At 40.5% G+C, this 18,963-nt stretch overlaps 2 protein-coding genes across 2 annotated transcripts in view; one reads left to right on the forward strand and one right to left on the reverse strand.

The window, feature by feature from the left end:
• Positions 1 to 3,641, reverse strand: part of LOC101850784 (titin) — a 43,962-nt gene extending 40,321 nt beyond the window's left edge. Inside the window, exon 1 of the mRNA XM_005093486.3 lies at positions 3,357 to 3,641. The gene's annotated coding sequence lies outside the window, so the exon portion shown is untranslated. The remainder of the gene's footprint in view (positions 1 to 3,356) is intronic.
• Positions 3,642 to 3,803: 162 nt separating this feature from the next.
• Positions 3,804 to 18,016, forward strand: LOC100533257 (40S ribosomal protein S19). Its single transcript, XM_005093487.3, has 6 exons — positions 3,804 to 3,907; positions 7,290 to 7,357; positions 8,887 to 8,987; positions 10,944 to 11,012; positions 14,814 to 14,931; positions 17,906 to 18,016. The coding sequence occupies exons 2-6, from the start codon at positions 7,290 to 7,292 to the stop codon at positions 17,994 to 17,996; spliced, it is 447 nt and encodes a 148-aa protein (XP_005093544.1). The 5' UTR covers positions 3,804 to 3,907; the 3' UTR covers positions 17,997 to 18,016.
• Positions 18,017 to 18,963: the final 947 nt, after the last annotated feature.

Here is an 18,963-nt window from a genome sequence, read left to right on the forward strand (position 1 = left end):
TCAATCACCTGTCGTTGTTGTTAGGTAGTCCCTCCAACCGATCATGTTGCGTAGGCCCCTCCCACTGTTGATCAATAGCTACCAATTTTCAACTGCTGGTGAGTTAAGCGTGTGATCCCTCATAATCCATAAGCCCCACCCAGAACCCATACACAAATCGTACGTGAGATGAGTGGTCACTGTTTATCCAGTCTGTAACAAAGTAACAAAGGACGTCAACATGAACTTGTGACAGAAGCGTCCCTCTTTCCCCAAGTGGTGGCAACCCATGTTTTTATTTTAAGATGGCACTCGGTCTTCCTCGTCTGATACATTTCGTTTTATTGTCACCCTTGTGCAAAATCAGCAACAAAATAAAAATTACAAACGAAATACAAACCAACAACAGCAACAACAACAACAAAGACAACAACAATGGTTCTACTTTCGATTGGGACCTCAGATGGGAATGGTTTGTTTTCTTCATCTTGATCAGTCCTGCCTAAGACGGCCACTTTTCTCCTTGACAATGGCTGGCCGTCTTTCACAGGTTTGACTGTACGCGTATGTGTAAAGTATGACATTATGAATGATTGAATGGCGGCCTTCGTGACCACATACTGCTTTTGAGGGTAACCGGTCATTCGTCACACAGTCATCTCGTCACACCCTAATTGTGTGTGATGAAATTACTTTCCTTAAATCTAGCCCTAGAAGCGCAGCATTTCCCTGGAAGTAACCCGCCCCAAAAGCATTTTGCATTATAAAGGATGCTGAAATTTTCCATAGAAAAAGGCCAGGGCCTAGATGCCCTCATAGGGCCTGCGCACTTCGCAGGTAGCCCGGCTCGCACCCACCCCTCCCACCAATAAAAACAACTTAAAAACTTTAAAAGTTTGAGAATGTTGGCATGATTTATCATTGTAACACTAATGGTATGGGAGTGAGGGGTTGCAGAGAGCTATATTCACTGACTGGGTAAATTAGTTGCCTCTTACCTGTAGCCTGTCGAGAGGCTATTTATATTTACGTTGAAAATTCAACAGCCACTTTAAAAAGATAAACCTGCCCTTTCTAATACAAAGTTTAAAAAAGAAATGTGCCAAAAGGCGGCATGGATAAAACAGCCACTTTCTGCTCAGCTTCATGCCGATGATCATGACATTTTCATTAACATAAATCATTATGTTATGATAGATCTAAATTATAACTGACGGTCATTAAAAACGCACCATTTTGGACTAAAATTTATCCAGTAACATCAATTGAGGTTGACAAAAGTTCACGGGCAACAGAAGTTACCGATCACACAAAATTTGAAGTTCCCAGTTCAAAACTGTCAATGCGCATGTGCAATATGCAAAAAATCCGATGTGTCGACCTCAAACCTAAACTTTGTTTAGCGAGACAGATTTTTCGGCTGTTAAGGAGAGATTATATTCACCCATTATTTTTCTTGCCAGCACCAGAAACAGGTCGTCAAGCGGTTGATCGGCGTGTACCAGTATCTGAATGGACCATGCGACGCCGTTTACGGGAAGCAGGACTTGCAGCCAGACGCCCATACGTTGGTCCTTTCCTGACACAGAAGCACCGTCAACAACGTTTGCAGTGGGCCAGGCAGCTTTTGCAGTTGACGAGAGTCGATTTGCCCTCTCGCATGCTGACAGGAGAAGAAGGGTCTGGAGACGCCCAGCGAACGCTACGCCAACTGTTGCATGCTGGAGGTCGATAGATGGGGAGGAGACAGCGTCATGGTATGAGGAGCGTTCAGCCACGATTATCACACACCACCATACTTCTTCGACCAGCCTGTGAATGTCAACACGTACCAGCAGGTTTTACAGAACCCCTTCGTGCCGTTATTTGGTCAACACCCAGAGCTGCAGTTATTCCTACGCTCTCTCCCACCCTGCTCGAGCCACCAGTGCTTTTCTGCAAACAAACAACATTGATATCCTGTCTTGGCCATCACTGTTTCCAGACATTACACCAATTGAGCATGTGTGGGACGAGCTTGGCCGCCGTTTGTCCCGTGGAAGACCTCTACACAATCTCCAAGAGCTCAGGCGTTCTTTGACAAATGAGTGGGTACAGATTCCACAAGTGTTCTTTCAGACTCTTGTCAATTCAGGTTGAAAAGATGCTACAAAATCATGTACATATAGTATTCAGGCCAATGGAGGACATACACGATACTAAAAGCAGGTGTTAAAAACTCAATTTACCGCTCTGATTTTTTAAAAATGACTTTTGTTACTTCATGCTTTTATGCTGGCGGTGCCATTTGACCTTTTCATTTAATTTCAGCTGTGAATGTTCACAAAATGACCATAGAATGCTATGGTATACAATCTGTTTTAAAAAATAAAAACATCACCATTATTTGAACTGTTTTGTAAGTGGTGCGTTTTTAATGACTGTCAGTATATTTATGAAAGACGGTAAAAACGTAACATATGTCAGGGAGGAGCTTGTTTGTTCTCGCAAGATCTACTCCTCCCCTCTTCTCTCTCTCTGTCTCTTTCTGAATACTCTGTATATCGGTGTGGACGATCAAATTGACCAAAACAAAGTTTAAAAAATTATGTTAAAACACAACAAGTAAATTAATTTGGTTGTCTACAAAGATGCTACGGCTATTTAACTTTTCGAATCGAGCCGAACTACGCGGGTCGCCATTTTGTTTTGCCCGGAAGTTCTCGCGCTACTCCTCTCTCTCTCTCTCTTTCTCTCTCTCTCTCCACCGCCCAGACAAAATTGTACGCTTTTAGTAGGCTACAGTTGTAATGGAACGTTTGTTCACAGCACAGAATTCTACAATTTTTCTGTTATCACAGTGTAGAATTCTGTGGTTTAGGGTGAACGCAAAATTTGTTGGCCTAGATCTAGGCTAGGCTATAACGGTGAACGCGCACTGGGTGAGAATAGCCAAAAGACTCACCTACACTACACACTATTCTCACCCCCGGTGAGAATAGAGGTGGCCTGTCCGTAATTATAACTTGCTGCTTTGTTGTTTTTTGTGTAGATCTAGAATATAGATTCTAGACTCTAGATCTAGATATCTAGAAATCTAGTGATGAAGCATGCATACTTTAGTTTTGTCCGTAAGAGGAGCTTACACAAAGTAGACTTAATAATAATAGATCTAATATCTAGATCTAGATCTAGATCGAGAAAAGTTTACATAGATCTATCTAGATCTCTAGAATCTAGATCTAGATCTAGACTAGATTTCTAGATCTAGATATAGATCTAGATCTATATCTAGATCTAGATCTAGATTCTAGTCCTCGGCCTAACGTTCTTAAAAGACGAGGCTAAACTAAGACTAAAGTTAAAGGCAAAGGCAGCATTTTAAAAAATCAACTTACCCGTTCAACTTTTCTGATTCTACAATAAATTAAGAACGGAAACAAACGACTTTATCAAATCAGACTCCATGGTAGAAGGTTTTCGACAATACTCTGACAAAACGTATAGATCTAGACCGAACGTCAAATTCAGATCTTGATGAAACTGAGGAAGTTGAAATGAGGAAGTCCTCCAAGGTAAAGCTTGTCAATCCCTAGATCTATGTTGGTAGGCCAGGGCTGTTGGCTTAGTTCGAATTTTTGTTTCGCGGTTTTTCCGCAGCTTCAACTCCACAAAAAGTAGATCTAACTTTATAAAAGTTGTAGTCTTTGAAAGATCCATGTTTTATCGATAGGAAATTCAAAAGTCTTGAACAAAAAAGGATAAATCTTTATATCTACTTATTTTACCTAAATCACAAAAATTATAAATTTTACAAGTACATAGTGTTATTCGTGGTTTTACAGAACGATGCTGTTTTTTAAATTTAATCTGCTAAAAATTGTGACTTGCCTCAGTGGAACTTCCTTTTCCGGTGTAAACTTGCCGACATACATACCCTGAGAACAAGGTAACAACTTATATTGAATAAAATCGTACGACTTTGTCTGGTTAGGAGGTAAAGTCAACCTTTTATAGTTTTATGAGTTCCCAGTGAATTTAATTATATCCAAATTTCTGTTCCAAGGTAAAAATGATTGCATTATTACTGCACATTCTCTAGGTTATCGTAAACAGGTTAATCAGTCTTCTTGTTCAGTTGTAGATCTCGGTTGCAGGCTCTGTTCTGTCACAAGATAGATCTAGAGCTCGTTTTTATTTCCTTGGCAATGATTTATGTGGTGAATGAATCCTATTTTACTGAGAAAAATGCCAGTTGCATCACTGTTTAGCCTTCATGTTGTCATTTGTGACGTAGATCTATAGATCTAATGCGACTTTTTGTATGGCGATGATCATGGCTCCGGCGTTTGTTATGGCTATGGCCACCTGATAGTCCTGAACCTATAGACGTCAAGATCTTGTAGTAGTAGAGTAGCCTCAGTCCTCAGCCTGCAGATTCAGATCTATTAGATCTAGATTAGATCTAGTACAGTGTAGATCTAGATTTAGATCCTAATCGTAGTTTTAGTCCTGTATCCTGCCTCTACCTCTTTGATATTCAGTTCATATTTAGACTGAGATTGGAGATCTGATCTGTCTTGAGTCCTTACAACTGTTTGCTGTCCAGGGTTATTATTAGGCCTCCTAGAAGCCTAGACTAGATCTAGAATCTAGGTTTAGTCTCACTTCAGAAAACATGAAGCTAAGCGAACACCTGTGTGATTGGCCCAAATATAGATATCTAGAATCTAGTAAGTCTAGATCTATTATTGTTGTCTTCCAGGGTTTCCATCGCCAGTTACTGTTGACTAGAGTCTAGATCTAGGTTTCGCCATGTTTGTTTTTGTAGTGATTCCATCCATGATTTTTTCAGGTTCTGGTCCGAATTATTTTTCCCTGTTCAGTTTTAGACCTGGGGTGCATCTATTTAATGCATGGCCACCTCTATTCTCACCCGGGATGAGAATAGTGCAGGCGAGTCTTTTGGCTATTCTCACCCGGTGCGCGTTTACCGTTATAGCCTAGATCTAGGCCAACAAATTTTGCTTTCACCCTAAACCACAGAATTCTACACTGATAACAGAAAAATTGTAGAATTCTGTGCCTTGAATTTGAACAAACGTTCCATTACAACTGTAGTGACTGTAGCCTACTAAAAGCGTACAATTTTGTCTGTGACTGGGCAGCGGAGAGAGAGAGAGAGGAGTAGCGCGAGAACTTCCGGTCAAAACAAAATGGCGACCCGCGTTCGGCTCGATTCGAAAAGTTAAATAGCCGTAGCATCATTGTAGACAACCAAATTAATTTACTTTTGCGTTTTGACATCATTTTTTAACTTTGTTTTGGTCAATTTGATCGTCCACACTGATAGACAGTATTCAGAAAGAGACAGAGAGAGAGAGAGGGGGGGGGAGGAGTAGATCTTAGGAGAACTTCCGGGCAAAACAAAATGGCGACCCGCGTAGTTCGGCTCGATTCGAACAGTGAAATAGCCATAGCATCTTTGAAGACGATCAAATTAGCTTACTTTTGTGCTATAAAGTAATTTTTTCTTGGCTTTTATCAATTTGATCGTCCACACCGATAGACAGTATTCAGAAAGGCCACCTCTATTCTCACCCAGTGCGCGTTCACCGTTATAGCCAACAAATTTTGCGTTCACCCTAAACCACAGAATTCTACACTGTGATAACAGAAACATTGTAGAATTCTGTGCCGTGAACAAACGTTCCATTGCCATTACAACTGTAGCCTACCAAAAGTGTACAATTTTGTCTGTGGGCAGTGAAGAGAGAGAGAGAGGAGTAGCGCGAGAACTTCCGGTCAAAACAAAATGGCGACCCACGTAGTTCGGCTCGATTCGAAAAGTTAAATAGCCGTAGCATCTTTGTAGACAACCAAATTAATTTACTTTTGTGTTTTAACATCATTTTTTAACTTTGTTTTGGTCAATTTGATCATCCACACCGATAGACAGTATTCAAAAATGAGGAAAAGCAGGTCTTGTTTCGCAGCGGGTGAGAATAGCCTACGCTGGCAATTCTCACCCGGGGTGAGAGGTAGATCGTTTTTCTATTCTCACCCCGGATGAGAATAGCCACTTCCATTCAGAAAGAGAGAGAGAGAAGAGGGGAGGAGTTGATCTTGCGAGAACTTCCGGGCAGGTGAGAATAGCCACTTTCTAATGCATAACTGTGAGGCCACCTCTATTCTCACCCCGGGTGAGAATAACGCAGGCAAGCCTTTTGGCTATCCTCACCGTTATTAACTTTTTGTCTAGTGAATAGCAACAGGGGTTGTTTGTGCTAGAGGCTTTGTTAATGAGTATTCCAGACCTGCCACTCATCCCGATTTTACCTATTTTTTTCTAAGTGACTTCGGACTCGAGTCCGAATATGAAAAAATGTTTTTCGGGCTCTGATTCTGGTCCAGCATGACATCACTTCCTACTTCCGGCTCCCTGTCGGACTGTCCTGCCTCGCTCGTGGCTCGCCTCATGCTGGGTAGAGATCAGGATCACTTCGTGCAAAATGACATTTTGTGCAGGAGCCGAGTTTTTATCTTATGTCACTTATGATGAATTTGAGGCCGGCCTGAAAAGTTACAACGCTTCTAATAAATGTTTATTTATCAAGACTCAAGAGGTCATCAAAAGCAATTAAAGATGGCTTGTTAGCGTGTGTTGGGGTCGGATAGGTGGCCTGCACACGTGTGGCTCGGCTGTGTGTGCGTGTCGGGGAGGGGAGGCACTAGCGGTCTGGGCGTCGCATACGCATCAAGTCTTTTTTCCCCCAGCAACTGATCATTTCATTATTACAATAATGTAAGCAAGTCTTGACGTTGATCTGCGTAATGAATTTGTGCGCTGGTCTTTGGAATCCAAACTTGCCGTATGCTCGGCTCTACACAGCAACACAACTTTTTCTTGGTAAACAATCGAGATGACACAGGCTTGCGTATTTGAACGAATCTGTCTTTTTTTTTCTTTTTTACACAGCTCATAATAAAGAAAGTGGGAAACATGGGGGGGGGGGGCGTATCAATGAGGTGGCGGGCATCGGGTCGGCAGATAAGGTGTGGGGGGAACTAAAATATCGCTGAAAATTGGAAGCACTGAACGTTAGATCTAGGCTATAGAACGAAGACACTTCCTTTTTTCCGGACCCGAGTCCGAATAAAGACAGTCATTTTTTTTTTTCCAGTCTGCAGTCACCTTGGTGATTTGTTGTGGATCCTGACATTTTTTTTCCCCTGAGATCCTGATTTTGAGATTTCACAGAGTGGCAGGGCTGGTAACGTATTGTGTCATCAGAGAGTAAGTTTGTAATGTGCTGAAATTTTGTTCCCAGATGGGTATTTCTGTAAAGGATGTCAACGCTCATGAGTTCACCAAGGCCTTGGCTGATTTCTTGAAAAGGTGGGTAACATTTTTTATGTACAGTTATGGATAATATGAGGCTAGCCGTACTTATTTGCTAGGCTGCCAGCCATGGAAGCGCGCAGGCCCTATATAAAAATAAAGGGCGTGAGCCAGGCTACCCGGGGGCGCACAGACCCTATTATATAAGAGCATAGACGCTGACACTTTTCAATGGAAAATTTCATTATTCCTTGTATGGAGAGTGACGTAGTACATTACATATGTCAAAGTTGTAAATAGTGAACAATGACTTTTCAGGTCATCTTGGACCCGTAGAGCGTCTCTTGGCCAAGATATCGATTGATAAAGTGACGCAGTCCAGCTGAGCGACTACGCATTGTCACTTGTTTCGCCGTGCTAATGTACTAATTGTTGAGTTAATCGTGTTTTGTGCTTTGATTGTGTATATAATTTTTTTTGGCTCGCTCTATGAGCTTCAAGAAAAGTTATGGTTTTATTTGTTTTTTATCATTTATCTCTGTTGAGCTGTAAAACGGTCATTTTTCAGTAGCAGGTTTCCATTTCTCGTATCTCAGCTATTCCCGGCCAAACCCCTGTGTTTATAACTGATCGACCGTTGCGACGGGTTACTTCCGGTGAAACGCTGAGCACCACTTCCATGGTTAATTACGGCTAGACTGGCAGGCTAGCCGTGCTTAATAATGATGGCTGAATTGTAAATAAAATTTTAGTTTGCAATGCCTAAAGTATTTGTATTTCAGACGAAACCAAAAGGTGCCTTACTGACATGCATTTCTTTTAAACCTTGATATTTACTTACTAGATTCAGATCTTTTGAGACCTGTGTACTCAACAATTAGGGCCTTTAACCTTAGAAAGTATGGCTAGCCACTTAGTAAATACTAACTGGTGTCATGGTCGAACTGGATAGTCATTGCTCTGCAGATAGGCTTCCTTAATGGTTGATGTACTCAACTCACTCATTGCTACACCTAATGTGATTTTGGAAGAATCGATAAGACTTGGTTCTGTTTTCACTGAAATTTGGGGGGGGGGGTTACTTTTATCGCATGTGTCCTGAGTGGTCATTGTTTTGGTTACATCCCTTGATAATTGCGTAAGATTTCTATATTGGGGGGGGGTCAAAACGTGGAATACATTATTTTGGCAGGATGGGGAAAGGCCCTCAAAATTTTTTACCGTAACGTGCTCAGTAGCGAACGAGTTGTTACCTCCGGTTCACTTTTGGGGGTGAAACAAGTCAACAAGGTCTGCAGCCCGAGTGTTTACAAACATGTGTCAGTGAAGAGACGCAGAGTGACACATCATAACACAGAAATCTGTCTCTTTTCTGGCAGACTTTTTTATTAAAATTTTGTGACGTTATTGGCCTTGAATGGGGAACAGCACATACACTTGATCTAGTCTATTGTGAGGGGATAACACTTCTGTTCCAAAATCAAAATTTGTAGCATTATTCGTTTTGTTTTACTTCTGGTACTGTATTATTTGTGTGTCATACTTACATACTAAACAGCTGAACGACCTTTTTTTTTTTTTTATAGGACTGGAAAGGTAAAGGTTCCAGAATGGTCCGACATTGTCAAGCTAGGGCGCCATAAGGAGCTCAGTCCCTATGATGAGGACTGGTTTTACATTAGGGCTGGTAAGTTTCTCCTCTTTGGAGTACTGTTATTATAATGATGTACCATGGGGGCTAAGCAACCTCCATTTTGTGCATCCATGGTAATTTTGTCAGAAAGTAAAATCAGTGCTTCATGTTTTCCGCAAATGAAACAATTTCTGTGAAAATTTTGTAAAAAGAAGGCTACTGCGAAATTAAAATGTTACATTATTGGTAAAAGTCAACAGTAGCCAACCCATGCCAGAAGTGCTCTTTTATATGACAGTGTAGACAGTCTTTAACTTCTAAAGCACAAGTAGAGCACCAGCACTGTGAACAAGAGGAAGAAATGTGGTTCAATAGATCTTGGGCCTGCCAAGAAAAAAAAGCTAAAAAAAAAAGAGCTTGATTTTTTTATCAGACTTTATTTGTAAATATTGGTGTGGTTTTATGTTGAACATAAGCTGTCGAGTTATTTAGCAGTGCTTCCAGTGTTCTGCAAATGGAAAATTTTGCGTGAAAATTCGTGCCCCAAAAAAAATTATTATAAAAAATGTCTGTAATTACTGGTAGTTAACAATAGCCTACCCATACCAGTTCTCTTTTATTTGAAAGTGTAGACAGTGTCTTACTTTCACTTTCTAAAGCACAAGAAGAGCACCAGCACTGTAAACAAGAGGAAGAAATTACGATTGTGGTTTAATAGATCTTGGGCCTGTCAAGAAAAGAAAACTCTGAAGAGAGCTTGTTTTTTGTTGTTTTTTACCAGACTTGTTTATTTGTAGATCTAAGTATTGTTGTGGATTTAAGTTGAATATAAGCTGTCACGTTATCTAGATCTAGCTGTTATAATATTGTTATAAGGATTCTACCCATTATGGTGCAAACCAACACAAGCAGGAAAAAAAGTTGTTGAACATTAACTGTCAAGTTTTATAGATCTAGCTGTTGTACTACTGTTATGGGTGTACTATATCTGTACAAGTGAGAAAGCATGGCTTTAGGTTTATATGGATTAATACATGCAGAAAATTATGTATGCATGGTGTTTTTTCTCGCTATTTTATTAAATTTTGGCTTGAATAACCAGAAATTGTCAAACATAAGGGAGCGCTGTCCCCCTTCAACCCCCTGCAAGGGCTCTGTCAAAAAATTACATCAGCTGCTGGAATCTCTGATTTAGATCTAGCTGTTATACTATTGTTATGGGTGCACAGTGCAAGGGAGAACAGCATGGCCTTGGATAATCATAATATGTACTCAACACATTAAGGTGCAAACCAACAAGCAGAAATAAGTTAACTGTCAAGTTTATAGATCTAGCTGTTATACTACTATAGTAGACCTACCTGTACAAGTGAGAAAGCACAGCCTTGGATTTATATGGATTAACTACTAAGAAATTTATGTATGCAAGGTATGTGGGGGGGGGGGGGGTTCCCTCTCTTATTTTCTTGTTAAATTTAGGCTTGAATAGCCAGAAATGGCATATTTTGGATGCCCTGAAACTCTTAAAACGATTATGATTTGCTTTTGTCGATTACTCAAACACCCAAGCTACTATTGGCACTCGTCGAGTGGAGTTGATTAACGTGATTCAAGGGTCATTACTCTGTCACTGAGACGGTTGAATCGTGCAGATTTTGGTAGTGTAAACCGCCTATTTTCAGTAACTTATGTAAGAAAGTGGGGGGGACATTGTCTTTTTTTTTGGGGGGGGGGGGGGGGGGTTCTTTTAGTTAGTTACAAACCATCGTCCTACATCATTATATTACATATCTTAATTTCAAACTCATAGGTACGGGCATAAAGAAATAAAGGTTTTTTGCTTCTCCTGTAAAGTTTGTCTTTAGTACTTAGGCGGTTGAATCTCACGGCTGGCGAGATATATGTTGACGTAAAGCACAAGCTTTGTTACTGCTTTATTGTTTCTCTCACACTTGAGGTTGATATGGGGAATTTCCTTTTGAATAATTTTTGCTCCTTTTTCATCCTCAGCCTCAGTGGCCCGCCACTTGTACATCCGTGCTCCCTGCGGTGTTGGGGCTCTGACCAAGATTTATGGAGGTTTGTTGTTCTAATTAGTGTACATTATCTTTCTGCCCTTAAAACCGTGTAAATACATGAGTAAAGATAAACTTCTTGTATGGAATAAATTTAATGACAGCTAACACATTCATTCTTAGTTTTTGTGTCGGAAATATGCACGGACACAATTATGAATGTAAAGAAATCAGTCACATTGTCAGTTATTGCAAATGGTCATAAAAAAGAAAAATAAAGCTGGAAAAATGCTGATTCAGTTTCCCTGGAAAGCTAAAAATTATTCTTATAACCCAATTACGAGGTCATCCCTATTATTCAGTCAACTTACAAAACCTAGACTAAGCGTTTTAAGAAAAATGAGGAATTTCTTAAGTGTAACAAATACTGTTTGTGTATTGCATTGAAGATGTATTCTGGCACTAAAATCGATTTGTACTTTTCATAGAGAAACTTCTTGGTAACTTTTACAGTGGAATTTTAGTTGCCGCGGGGGGTTCCGCGCCGGGCACCTTATCACGTTGGGGTCATGGGGGTCAGCTCCCTGTCGCTGCTCTGTCTGGGCCGGCTTAATTTTTTTTACTTTTCAACGTACAATTTAAGGTGTATCCTTTTATTTATGGTAATTCTCATTTAGTGCACCCAAAGCATGCATTTCTGCTCTTGAGACTCAAAAAAGAACGGACGTTGTAACTTGCCTGGTTATTTCGTTAGACGCGCTGGAGTCGGCAATGCTAAATTGTAACTTTTTTTTTTGCACTAGCGTGAAAGAGAAAAAAATCAATATTAGAAGGCAGGACTGGATTCTGCAGTAGAAAATGTACTGAGTTGCCAAGTTTCTTTTAAATACTCAGAGAAATGAGCGAGTTATGACGAATATTGTCTCAATCGTCACCAAAGAACGTCCCATATTTTGGGGGGCTTTCATATAAAAGTGTACCAGAATTTATTGATTAAAAAATCCGTAACTTTTTTGTTTATTGATGGATTTCAAAAATTCAAAAAGTTCCATGCTCTGTGAAGATAAAGCTGCAAAATGCACCTATTTGCAAACACTTTCTGGCAAAAAATAAAGGTTTTTCGTGGTCATTGCTAAGTAATAGCAATTACTGTTATTGGGTTATAAGAATAATTTCTAGCTTTCCAGGGACTTTGAATCAGCACCAGACTTTTCCAGCTTTATTTTTCGTTTCTATGACCGTTTGCAATAACTGACAATGAGACTGATTTTTTCACATTCATAATTGTGTCCGCACATATTTCCGACACAAAAACTAAGAATGAATTTTTTAGCTGTCATTATTTTTATTCCATACAAGAAGTTTATCTCTACCCATGTATTTACACGGTTTTGTGGTTTTTTTAATCGCTTATATTATATCTTTTTAGTTGTATGCAGGCTTCTACAGACACAGCATGATTCCATTACAACGCAGAGTAACTTTCTCTTGTTTAATATTGAAATAGAGCTAACGCTGATCGTCTTTAGTTAAAAAATGCAGATGTGCATCTTTCTTCTCTTATAACTTGACTATTACTACTCGCGCAGATTTAAGATTTCTCATGGTAAAAGACATGATATTCGTAGTCAGTTTAACACAGATTTTGGAGAGATGTCGTGCCTTTTTTTAATTAACAATCATTTGTTCATAAGTTTGTAACTAAGATAGGACAAATTGGGTACTCTACAAACACTTGTCTAGAACAAAAACTAAGGCACAGAAATTAACCATTCAAACGCAGAATAAATCTCAAGACATTGAGCCTTTTAGTGCATCCGCGCAATGGTTTGCTATGTGGGATGGGGAAGAAGTTATATCGTTTTAAACATGGTAAAAAATGCGAACTTCCTGACCGACACCGGCAAAGTCGCTTCAGGGCTCATTAACCTGGTGAGCTCCGGCGGGCTGCTGAGTCACGCTAACTAAAAGTAACAGAATCGGGCGAAAAATGACGCCGTGGAAGATTCACGGTTATATTAGACTCATAAAGTTGTATTTGGAGGAATTGCTTCATAGCGAATTGTGTGCCCGGTGGATAAAGTTGCGAAATTACAGCTTTCTATTATATGCGCAGATACCATCTTTTCTAAGTATCGGCACGAATGCGATGTCTTTCATGTTCATAAAGTTTGACCGATTTTGTCGAGGCCTTTTTTTTTTCCTCCACGCTATTCAAAAAAAATTGCCAGGTCCGACGCGTCTAACGAATTGACCAGACAAGTTAAAACGTCCATTCTTTTTTTTTTTGTTTCAAGAGCAGAAATGCATGCTTTGGGTGCGCTGAATGAGAATTACCATAAATGCAAGGATACACCTAAAATTGTATGTTGAAAAGTACCAAAAGTTAAGTCGGCCCAGGCAGGGAGCAGACCCCAACGTGATAAGACGCCCAGTGGGGGAACACGCACGCACACACACACCCACGGCAACAAAAATTCTACTGCAGGTGCGCCGTGTCTTGTGTGTGTATGGTTTGTTGGGGGTTTTTATTTTAAGTGTTTTGCAGCGCTCTCGGCTGCATAAGGTCATAGAAACACGCGTGTTCCATGGGTGTCGGGGACCGGCGGTTCATGCACACTGGTTGAAAGTGCCTTTCAGAACTTAATGGTTTTGGGGGGGGGGGGGTTGAGTGCTTGACGTGATGCTTACACACACACACACAAGAGGGCATAGATACCTGTCTCGGAAATTTTTTAGGTCAGCTTGGCAGTCACCTTGGTGATTTTTGCTGTTGGTCTTGATTTTTTTTCCCCTTAAAATCCTGATTTTGAGATTTCATGGAGTAACAGGTCTGCTTCTGGCGATCCAAGAATGGAGATATATATATCGGCTGATAATCGACACTGGGATCAGATATATAGGTTTTCAATTGATACCATTTTGCCTTTGCTCATGTCTACCATGTCTTTTATTCCATACTTTAAAATTTTACAAACTCCACCTATGAAGTTGATTGTGATAAAATTTCCATTGGGCTAAAACCCGAAAAGTTACTCATTTCGTCGGCACTCCTCACAAATGGTTTATCCATAGCCAATACTCAGACGGAACAAGTTATAAACGGTATACCAATGTAAAGAACTGAGACAAGCGTTCCGAGTCTGACCGCCTCGCTAGGTGTGTAAGGAAAACGGCACGCCTAGCTTTGTTTTCATATTGTAGAACCCGCCTTTTCCGTCGCATAGTCTATATAGACCTATATAGGTATGATGTCCTTGCAAAAACGATAACCTTTCAAGGGATGCCACTCTCTTTATTCAAAACTTAATAGAAACTGAGATGTCAATGGAACAATGCACGGGTTTGAGCCGTTGTATGAGATACGCTACACTGCAGTGAAGTGGTCAAGTGGATTGCTTGTGACACCGATGATGTGTTGCTTCTCAAGCCAGAAATCATGTGTTATTGGTGGAACGACTACTCCCTTTAGTTTAAAGAGACTATGGTATTATTCCCCCTGCAGTTTCTGGTGCACTGTGTTTATCACATCTTCCCTTTTCTTGAATAGGATTGGAAGCCAGTTCATATGGTCTTTTTAGGTTCTGCTCCTGATTTAAAACAAAAAAACAATTAAATATTATAATTGTACTGTATCGTATCTAAGAATTACATTAGTGTCATATGATGCTAATTCACCTCTATGTACATTGAGTTGAATGGGGGGAGGGGTCCGTGTTTAGAATTTCTTTGGCTTTGAAAATAATTCCCCTAGTTAGAAGGGTTTACTTTTTCTGAAAAAGTACATGATACTACTTGTAGGCTGCTGTTATATTATGATTGTCAAACTGAGGCTCAACTCAAATTTGGTTTTGTCCCGTTTCAGGCAAGAAGAGTAACGGTACTGCCCCAAGCCACAACTGCCGTGCGTCCAACATCATTGCCAGGAGAGTGCTGCAGGCCCTTGAATCCCTCAAGATGGTTGAGCAGGACGCCAACACTGGGTGAGTGGGCATAGACATATCCGAGCTACTGCCGAAAATTCCTTTAACACATTACACCCTAACTCGCCCGGGAATTCCCTTACGCGCTCCACTCTGACTCGCCCGGAACCGCCCGCGCCGACCCAGCGTCTTAAGAAACGAAAGTCTCGCCTTGACGAGACTCTGGGGCCGGGATTTTGATTTGCATAGTTATATAGCAATGCCAATCGCCCGCTGCGCCTTGTGCCGGAAATCGGCCTCCGCGCGAGGGGTATTTTTTGGGCCGCTCGGAATCAGAAGTGACTCTCTTCTAAGTTTAGTTACGGGAAAACTCCTGGACGAAAATCAATGAAACTCGGCAACCAACCAGAGGAAAGGTTAAACTAACGACATGCCAGCGTACAATCCCGAACGATTACTAGAACCGGAGATATTGCCGTGTTTGTGAGAATTTCCTCTGCGGTTCGAAAACTAAGCGGAGCAGCGGGTTGATCGCCGACCACACAAGCGCCCCACATGTCTTCTTTATTGCTGTAAAATTTCAGATCTCTGCGTTTAGTAGATTTTCCGTACCAACTTAAAATTACCACCCACCCATTGATAAAACACTAGATCTAGAAACTTAATCGCGCATTCCAAACGCGAGGTGCCGGCATGCAAGAGGCGCGTGATCGCTAGGCGGCATGTGATTGGCTGCCTATAACCAAATGGGTCACCGATGACTACATCGCGGGTTTTCCCGATAGCGCTTTACTGAGTTTTAGAAGGGGTGATCGCGTCGCGGTAAAAACGATGTCACGCAATTCAACAAATTTCACGCAAATATCAGTGTTTAAGATCCAAAGTAATGAAGACAACGAAAAAGTGATAGCAGAACTAGATTTGGCACTAAAAATCACATGGAGATGCCAAGTTTCATTCATATGCTCCAATTCATTACTGACTTATGAACAGTTTTTCCTCAAAATACATCAAAACATGTCCCACATTTTGGCGATTTTTTCCTATATGAAGGTCCTCCAACATTTTGCAAACAAAAATCCCAATAACTTTTTTATTTATCAATGGATTTTTAAAATTTAAAAACCACAGTTCTTAGAATTTACTCTAGTTTCATTTAAGCCCATTTTTAAGCAATTCGGATGAAAATTTAATTTTTCATTGTCATTGCTAAGTTATAGCAAAAAGTTTCTTCTTTCGTTTGATACCGAAACGAAATTTTTGGGGGCAGTAGTTTTAGTATTAGAGCTGATCGAAGTGCGATCGCGTTACCGACACTTCGAAAGTGCCTCGACTTGTTGAAAAGCGACACAATTGAGTTCGAGAACGGAAATAACGATGGATTTGAGCAAAAACGAGCATGTGACAAATCAGATGGCTCAGATTTTGATGAAAACGTTGTAGGAAGTGTTTGGGGCGATTCCGATTGATCAGACGGAGAAATTATAGAATTTAGATCTAGGGCCCGACCGCGAGGCTGAGAGTGACGGGTCGGACACCCCGATTGAACTAAAGTTACAACAGTTTGCGCATACATAAAGTTATATTTTTCTGAAACTACATTGTTTTCTTTTTGACTTTTATTTTTTCAGGATTTTTGGAATTTGTTTAGTATTTTTAAAATGTGTTTTTTAAAGGCTAGTATTCACGGGAGGTGGGTTCTTTCCCCTTGCTTAGGATCTAATAATGGACTTCCCGTCCAGGCCCTTAGGGTGTGTGTTAAGCAAATTTTGCTTTTCTGTGACATTGGGGGGGGGGGGTGCTTCTACCCAATTTGTAAAATAACCTTCAGATTCATCAAACTGGTAAGTAGGTCCTGACTACTTGGTTTGATACTATTGATACAGTGATTCAACACGGTCGTCGAGCCTGACATTCAATTTCATTGAGTGCGAGTGTTTGTTGTAGCAGACATGAGGTTTTTATGGAGATATTTACAGGCACTGAGCAAGTAATGTATTGGATTTTCTCAATGAAAATTAGTTTGGTTTCAAATGAGAGGCATTTTTGTTTCTTTGATGTGATACCGAAGACATGCTGGACAATTCCAAGAATATATACTTGACTCTACCGACACACGCTTAGCAAAAAAGCCTATTTGTTCAAATGCACGCCTATGTCATCTACCATCTAATTCCATAGCGTTCTGTTTGCCCGACAAGTTATGTTCTGTAGAACCTAGCCTGCAACATTTGATTCTATTGTCCAGCACACAAAATTCATTACATAAATCTATGTCAAGACTAGCTTATCATTGTGACGTTGTTGATGCGTTGATCAGAAACCAGTGTGAAAAAAAACTGGCTCATTTATTTGTATCTTTACCTAAGTTCTATGCCCGGACCGCTTGTACCCCCAGACACACAGTCGCACATGATCTGTCCGATGCACGCTAACAATGTGTTTCCATATGGAAGAAGGCCACTGATTGGTTGCATAAGATATAAACAATATGCTAACAAGATAATGGTTCAAGATGGTGCCGGTGATGGTTTCCGTGGCCGGATAAAATTCATTGTAGGAGAAAAATGAACAGTCATGTCAGCGGCGGGCAGTTCATCCTGCAAGCCACCCTCGTTGAGTCCGAGCTTGCTCATTTATGGGGTTGCTTTTAAGCACAAGGGGGCTATCCCGAAAAATGCTGTTTTGAGAAAATCGAAGGTGTGTAAAGTTTTTGCCCCTTGTTCAGTTTCTTTAAAAGACAAGGGGAGTTAAGCAAATATACACACCAATGAAACCAAATTTCTCCTATAGGTAGGACTATGCCTACTTTTGGTGTAGGTGTCAAGATTTCTGGAAACCCCAGGAATCTGGATTAGTCCACTTGCGAGCGCCGTACAACACCAAAAAATACTATCGGGGGTAACTATTTACCTCAGAAACATGAATGATCTGCTTCTACAGGGGTAATACAACATTATATGATTATTGACTGAACTACCCTGTAACTAATTCTTTTTCTGTGACTGGTAAAAATCTTCTTTTTTTTCCGCAGTGGTCGCCGTCTGACAGGACAGGGCCGCAGAGATTTGGACAGAATTGCAAGCCAGATCAAGGGAGGGAAGAAGCAACAACAACCGAAATAAATGACTTGACTGGTGTATTATATCTGAGTGTTGGTTTTCTTTTGTACTTTTGAATGATTTAGGTTGTGCTGCTTTTTATTGGTGATGGTGGGTGTTTTGCCCGTGCTCTGGTGTGGTTTTCTCTTCCTTATCTTGTCGAATGACTCGTCTCTAATTCTCCTTCATTTCTTTGTGTTACTCTCTACATAGGGCCGCTCTTCTTACAGTAGCAGGCTTATCGTGAATCCCAGAGTCGTGTCTCTTACAATGTAGGCCTACAGTGGGTGTCGCATTCAACGAGGTTGCCGGGACCGGCTTGTTGTCCTCGTTAGATTCAACCTCTCGTTGAACGTGACTAAGGCTAAAGAAGAAAAAAGGAGTCCGGTGATTAAAATTACATTATTATATACCTGTACCGGTAATTAATACAGAGCTTCCAGTCTTCCGCAGTTTTGCAGAATTCCGCAAATGGAAAAATTTGCGTGAAACTGTGCCCAAAAATGTTTTTTTTTTTTTTTTTATTGCAAAAATACGAAATATAAAATTTCCGTAATTACTAATACTAATACCGGTAGTCAACTATAGCCGACCCATACCAGAAGTGCTCTTTTATTTGAAAGTGTAGACAGTGTCTTTTACTTTCATTTTCTAAAGCACAAGCAGAGCACCAGCACTGTAACTGTAAACAAGAGGAAGACATGATGATTGTGGTTCAGTAGATCTTGGGCCTGCCAAGAAAAGAAAACTCTGAAGAGAGCGTTTATTTGTACATATTGTTGTGGGTCTAAGTTGAATATAAGCTGTCAGGTTAGGAATTGGGTCAAGTTATTTAGATCTAGATTCTAGCTGTACTATTATACATCATGTGTAATATTTCTACACATTATGGTACAAATAACAGTAACACGTGCAGAAAAAAGGTTGAACATTAACTGTCAAGTTTTATAGTATAGATCTAGCTGATATACTACTTTTGTGGGTGTCAGAG

This window comes from Aplysia californica, unplaced genomic scaffold, assembly GCF_000002075.1.
Source record: "Aplysia californica isolate F4 #8 unplaced genomic scaffold, AplCal3.0 scaffold00065, whole genome shotgun sequence".
Classification (NCBI taxonomy): Eukaryota; Metazoa; Mollusca; class Gastropoda; order Aplysiida; family Aplysiidae; genus Aplysia; species Aplysia californica.

Bases quoted from the DNA above. Each gene is read 5' to 3' on its own strand.
- LOC100533257 (XM_005093487.3), top strand. From the start codon at position 7,290: ATGGGTATTTCTGTAAAGGATGTCAACGCTCATGAGTTCACCAAGGCC. The intron at 7,358-8,886 runs GTGGGTAACATT...TTTTTTTTATAG, and splicing joins TTGGCTGATTTCTTGAAAAG to GACTGGAAAGGTAAAGGTTC. The intron at 8,988-10,943 runs GTAAGTTTCTCC...TTTCATCCTCAG, and splicing joins CTGGTTTTACATTAGGGCTG to CCTCAGTGGCCCGCCACTTG.